General features: G+C 40.8%; 1 protein-coding gene across 4 annotated transcripts in view; it reads right to left on the bottom strand.

Moving 5' to 3' along the window:
* The window catches only part of ABCD3 (ATP-binding cassette, sub-family D (ALD), member 3), a 120762-nt gene extending 113853 nt beyond the window's left edge, over positions 1 to 6909 (bottom strand). For 3 of the 4 annotated variants that reach the window (XM_006882418.1, XM_006882421.1, XM_006882419.1), the window contains exon 1: positions 6718 to 6909. In XM_006882418.1, coding sequence (XP_006882480.1) covers positions 6718 to 6827 — 110 coding nt within the window. In that variant the 5' untranslated portion in view covers positions 6828 to 6909. The remainder of the gene's footprint in view (positions 1 to 6717) is intronic. The other variant, XM_006882420.1, reaches the window with a different exon arrangement.
* Positions 6910 to 6946: the final 37 nt, after the last annotated feature.

Here is a 6946-nt window from a genome sequence, read left to right as displayed (position 1 = left end):
AGAGCATTCTGAAATTCGTAACTCATTGCAATCTCAGAGGTGCACGGTTCGAATCCACCAGATGCTCTGCTGGAGAAGGAGGAACAATCTCCTCCTATACCAGTCAGATCTGATTTGACAGTACACACAAAAAATAATGAAATAAAATTTTTAAAAAAATAAAATTTAAAAAAATAAATTGGTAACTGTGCCTTTGAACTGGATACATAAAACATTCCATTGCTTCCTGGAAATAATAAATGAAATCATTTTATAATTAGGTAAAATGAATCTAGTATTTAAAAACAAAGTGGCAGAGTGATGGTGGAAACTGACAAGGCATGAATATAAGGACATTATCTGGGAAGATAAAAATTAGATACATAGATGTATCTATCTGTGTAAAAAAATATTTAACTAAGGCTTTTAAATGTCAATATATATAATTTTACCTGAGATATAATTTTAGAGATCTGTAAGAACAATGACGTGGATAGAGATAGTGATGGCATAAGAGCAGCCAAGTGTTGTTGGCATATATTTGGCATTCTGTAGAAAGACTAACATTATTTTTGCTTCTTTTGTGTATGTTTGAAATTTTCCACAATAAAAGTTGTATTATAGAACTGTTGATAGGTGTCACTGAATTGAGTATAACTCATAGTGACTCTACGAACAACAGATCTGAATCCTGTCCTATTCTGTACCATTCTTATCATATCTGATAAACTTGTGCCCATTGTTGCAGTCACCATGTCAGTCCATCTTGACGGAGATCTTCCTCTTTTTTGCTGACCCTCCATCCTTCCATGCGGATATCCTTTTTCCAGGGAACAGTATCTCCTAGCAACATGTCCAAAGTCTAAGAAACAAAGCTTCATCATCTTTGTCTCCAAGGAGCATGCCGGCTGCACCTTTTCTAAGACATAACTATTTGTTCTTTTGGAAGTTCATGGGATATTCAGTAGTCTTCTTTAACATAAATCAAAGGTATCAATTCTTCCTCTGCCATCCGTATTCACTGCCCAGCTCTCAGAAGCATAGCAAGTAATGAAAAAGACCATGGCTAGAATAAAATGAACCTCAGTCTAGAAAGTGGTATCTTTGTTCTTCAGTATTTTGGAGAAATTTCAAGACAGCATACTTGTCCCAAGGCAATACGTCTTATCTCCTGACTGTTTATACCAGAAAATAACAGAAATTAATTATTGTGAAAATAACAGAAATTAATCAAACATGCAACCAAGATACACACACACACACACACCCGCCAGGAAGGACTGTATATGAACAGGAGCCAATGGTCATAAAAGAGGAAGTGGAAGCTGCATTGAAGGCATTGGCAAAGCATAGGCCTCAGGAGTTGATGGGTTATGTATTGACTTGTTTCAATTAACAGATGCAGCCTTGGATGCACTCAGCAGTCTACACCAGGAAATTTAGAGGATTGTGTCTGGCCAACGGACTGGAAGAGGTCCATATTTGTTCTTATACCCAAGAAAAGTGATCCAATTGAATGTGGAAATTATCAAACAATATCATTGATATCACATGCAAGTAAAATACTGCTGAAAATCATTCAAAAATAGCTGGAACAGTACATAGATAGGGAATTGCCAGAAGCTTACGTGGGATTTAGAAGAGACCCTGGCCAGGGATATCATTGCTGATGTCAGATGGATCCTGGATGAAAGAAAAGAATACCAGAAGAATGTCAATTTGTTCTTTATTGACTATGCAAAGGCGTCTGACTGTGTGGATCATGACAAGTTGTGGCTGACATTGAGAAGAATGGGAATCCCAGAGGACTTGATTTTGCTCTTGAGGAACCTATACCTGGACCAGGAAGGAGGCTGCTGTGCGAACATAGCAAGGGAGCACTGCATGGTGTGGAATTAGGAAGAGTGTGCATCAATGTTGTATTTTTCTCCTTACCTGTTCAATCTATATGCTGAGCAAATTATCCAAGAAGCTGGACTCTATGAAGAGGAAAGTGGCATCAGAATTGGAGGGAGACTCATCAATTATGCATTATGCAGATGACACAACCTTACTTGTTGAAAGTGAGGAGGACTTGAAGCACTTGTTTCACGAGATCAAGGAATGCAATCTTCAGCATGAACTGCATCTCAATATCAAGAAAACAAAAATTCTTACCACCAGACCAATAGGCAGAATCATGATGGATGGAGAGGAGAAACAGTCAACAGCTTCATCTTGCTTAGATCCACAATTAACACCCTTTGTACAAGAAGTCAGGAAATAAGGAAGACACATAGCACTTGGAAAATCTGCAGTTAGGGACCTAAATTATTGAGGAGTAGTGATGTCAATTTGAGGACTAAGGTGCATCTGATTCAGGCGATGGTCCTTTCTATTACTAACTATACATCTGAGATCTGGACAATGAATAAAGATGACAAGAAAAGATCTGATGCCTTTGAGCTGTGGTGTTGGAGAAGAGCACTGAACATCTCGTGGATGGCCAAGAGAAAGAACAGGTATGTCTTGGAGAGGGTACAGATGGAGTGCTCTCTGGAGGCAAAAATGATGAGTTTTCACCTCACAGACTCTAGACATGTTGCTAGGAGGTGCTATTCCTTTAAGAAGGACATGATGTTGGAAAGGATAGAGGGTCGGCGAAGAAAAGGAAGACCCCCAACCAGGTGGATTGACAAAGTGACTGTTGCACTGGGCTTGTGTGTCAGGATGTGTCAGGATGGCATAGGACAGGACTAGGTTCAGATCTTTTACTCATAAGGTCCACGAGTCATACTCAACTCAATAGCACCCAACAACAACATATATATCTGGTGACCTGGTGGCAAAAAGCTGTCATGCAATCCCCAAGGGATGCAGTTCGAGGACACCAGGTGTTTCATGGAAGAAGGACGGACATTCATTCTCCTCTCGTGCAATTAACTGCTTTTGAAAAAGCCCGGTGGGTCAGCTATGAGTTGGTTCCAACTCTACGATACACAACAACAACATATATGTATGTATGTAAGGTCATTTACATGAAAAAGAAAAATCACACTAACAAAAGTGAAAAATTACCCAGATCATTAACTACTAAATCTAATGTCTGGAGTAATGTTACACTGTAACTATAAAAGTTTAACTGGATCTGTTACATAGACAATTCTATAGAACTATGTATTCTAAAACCTGCTATTAGCAGCCTAAAGAAGGTAGAGCAGCTATAGCTTCCTTAATTAAGGATCAGATATTAAAATTCATTACATCTGTTGCCAAAGATATACAAAATTCCAGTAAAATAAAAAGCTGGAATTTTTAAATCTTCTCATTTAATACCAATGACGGGTAGAGGAAGGAGTGGGTAAAGGAAATAAATGGGAAAGGTTCAGTGTGAAAAACAACGTATACGAACTATGTAAGTAAACCAGTTTACAATAAAAATTTTATTTTAATTTTTTTAAAAACTGTATTACCAAAAGCAAAGACTGAAAAATATTCACAAAATCCATCATTCTTAATATTTAAAAACAATTTTTATTCCTGTAATTTAAGCTTCATGTTTATCAGTTACATTTTCCTTATACAAAATATTTAATATATATTTTCTTCATTCATGCCAGTGGAAGAGGATTAATAACTTTTTTTTAGTAAATTAGCTGTTACATAATTCCCCCAAAAGTCCAGTTACTCAAATAGAGATGCTATCAAGTATTTCACACTGAATAGCCAAAATTACTTAGTAAGATGAAATCCATTATAATGTTTTACTACTATTGCTCATTTTTCCCATTAGGTTATACTTATAGTTTTGTTACTCAATACTAACTCACTGTGTTGGAAGCTGAGGTGCTGATTCTGTTCTGGGGTGCTGATTCTGTTCTGTTTCTTAATGTAGGTACTGATTACACAGTTTTTTTTCTAGTTGTAGAACTCATTTATCCAAGCTCTATACAAGGCATTCCAGTTGCATTGCCAACCCAAAGGTAGGCAGTTCAAATCCACCAACTGCTCTGCAGAAGAAAGACAGGCAATCTCTTCTCATGACATTTAAAGCTTCTGCAAACCCACTGGGGTCAGCTATGAGGTAGTTCCAATTTGACAGCAATGAACAACAACATACTTATGAAGTGTATCCTTTTCATATATAAAAAGTTTTCATTCCCTCTGAAGTGAAGGATAATGAAGAAATGCAAAGATTCAAGGAAGCAATTAGTCCAAAGGACTAATATCCCATATGAACTACAGCCCCCCCTAGTCTCTGCACCCAAACTAGATGGTATTTGTCAACCACTATGGTGAGCTCTGAGGAACCCTATGGATGGCTCTGACCAGGGCTAGAGTGAGGGGAAAATGTACGACAAATTCAAATTCATTAAAAAGCCAGATCTACTGGTACTATAAAAACTGGTAGACTCCTCCAGACTACAGTTCTAAACTTTGAAACTGAAAGCATTCACTTACTGCCATCAAGTCAGAATTGACTCATGACTGACCCTATCCAGTGGGTTTGCAGATGCAGTAAATCACACAGGAAAAGACTGTTTATCTTTCTCCCAAGGAGTAGGTGGAGGATTCAAACAGCCTGCCATTGGGTTAGTAATGCAACTCCTTACCCACTAAGCAACCAGGCCCTACCAGAAGATATCTTTCAAATAATAGACTAGCCTATAAAATAAACAGAAACACCCATGGCAATGTACTTCTTAAAACAATCAACTATAGGAGGCCAAAAGGACAACAAGGCAGAGAGGGACAGTGAAGCCTAACTAATGGAAAAGGGAACAAAGGTGGAAACAGGGCAAGTGAGGAGGCATTGCAGAAATCCCAACAATTTGCATATGAACCACTGAGTGGGTAACGACTTACTATATAACTTTCACCTAAACCATAATAAAATGGTTTTAAAATATGTTGCTGCTGCTGTTGTTAGGTGCCATCAAGTCGAGCATGACTCATGGTGACCCTATGAACAAACGATCCCCTGTACTGTCCTGCGCCATCCTCTCACTTCCTGACACACAACAGTCCATTTCAGGAGTCAATCCATCTGGTTGAGGGTCTTCCTCTAGTTTTATGAAAAAGTTGTTTAAAAAAAAAAATAAATAAAAGCCAAAGTGGTTTGGGCTCTTTTGGAGTAAAAATAGACAAAAAAAGGTGAACTGTACTCATGAATCCCCCTCCCAGATTTCTAAACAACATGCCTCCAGAAACTCTATGAACTTTGATAAATGTCGACAGTTATAGAAAGGCTTTAGGCCTTTTGTTCATAGGGTCAACTCCAAGGCAATCAACAACAAAATAAAACCGAAGCTGCCTTGTTTTTGTTTTGTTTTTAAGGTAAAGTTTTTATTTATTTTGTAGTATTTTCTTTCCATTGGCACATTTCCAGAGAACATAAAATCTAATCTTCCACTGGTAACATTCAGAAGGAAGCTCAGTAAGTAGAATGTGTTTATGTTTTCCAGAATTAATTATATTAAACGCAAACTGAACAGAAAGTGTACTGGTGTTGTATTGCTCAGACTAAAGCAAATAACTTTCAACTTAGTTGAGTAGTTTTTAGAAAGAAAAGGAAAAATATGCTTCAGATTTTTAAAAAAAGGTAGATAGGATAGTAAGAAACACAAGAACTATGAGCCAGGAGGCTGACTGTAAGAGTTTTAGTACAAATTCTACTGTTATTTGACCAAAAAAAAAAAAAAAAAAATCGCAGACAACCGTACAGAGGACTAAACAAATGAAATAAAATGTCTGAAAGCAGTTAAGTCAAGATTTAATATAAAATAGCCAATCAACCACTGGCACGAATGCTCTGATGAAGTCTTTTCTCATCATTCACTTGGTGAAGTCAAGTGTCGACGTAGGGGGCGGGGGGCGGTAAGAACTGTAAGACGAATGATACATGTCTGTAATCTTCCGATAGTAACTCAATTCTCTTCTTCCTTCCTCTAATCTTGTAACTCTCCTCCATTAAGTCTAAACATTAACGTTCTCTTGAAGCGTTAGCAGTGGCGTCTAATCATAACAGATCTTCAGGTTCACCTTAAACACACTTTTCACCTTTCACCTGCAGAGCAAAGTCAACGTGAGCCGCCCAGCACCCACTGGAGGGAACCTTGTTCTCCAAAGATCACGGAACCCATTCAGCCTTTCTGGATGAAATGCCAGAGAATTAACTGGCCAATTCCAAAGGGCCAACCTTTCTGATGGCAAGTGGATTAAAACAGTTCACGTGAATCCCGCTCACAACTTTCCTTTCAACAACTACTAGGGAATAAGCCAAACCCCGTCCTAATAAATGACTCAGACAAGAGGGTTCAGCCTGGCGAGCGCTCTCTCCATCCTTAAACCGCACATCCTAGCTGCAACACAAATCCTTCACGGTGTGCCGGGAGATGAGATGGCAAAACTAAAACACACCCAAAAGTTGACACAGAAATGAGGTGGGATGGAAGGGGGGGGGCGACACACCCGCGCCCCCCTCCTGCCCCGTGACAAGAGGCAGCAGACGCGGGGCACAGACGCAGGAGAAAGAGCCGGAATCCCGGGGCGTGGAGAGGAAAGTGCGGGGGTGATGATGGGGCGCCGCGGCAAATCCGGACACCCTGACATTGGAGCCTGGCAGCCACCAGGCCAGATCTCTCCCCTTGACCCCGCAGGGCAAAGGGACCAGCCGGCCGGGCGCAGGACAGGGAGGGCGAGGGCGCGCGGAGAGCCCGATCGCTCCCGGGAAGGCTGCGCAGCCACGGGCCTTCTTACCCGTGCAGGCCGAGAGCGCGACGCCGCCTGTGGAGTATGCAGAGCAGCAGCAGCGCTGCGCCGGCGACCGAAGAGTTTCGCGCCGTCAGGTACTTGCTGAAGGCCGCCATGGTACCTCCTGTGCGAGAGAGCCGGGAAGGGGACGCGGCGGCGACTACCTTGGCGGAGGAAGCGCGAGGGAGACTGGGAGGAGAGGAGTGCCGGCGAGAGGGCGGTGCCGGCCGCGCAG

The sequence above is a fragment of the Elephantulus edwardii genome, unplaced genomic scaffold, assembly GCF_000299155.1.
Source record: "Elephantulus edwardii isolate Elephantulus edwardi_28Jun2011 unplaced genomic scaffold, EleEdw1.0 scaffold00020, whole genome shotgun sequence".
NCBI classification, from domain to species: Eukaryota; Metazoa; Chordata; class Mammalia; order Macroscelidea; family Macroscelididae; genus Elephantulus; species Elephantulus edwardii.
Note: the sequence above shows the minus strand (reverse complement) of the source record. Positions and strands in the feature narration are given on the sequence as shown.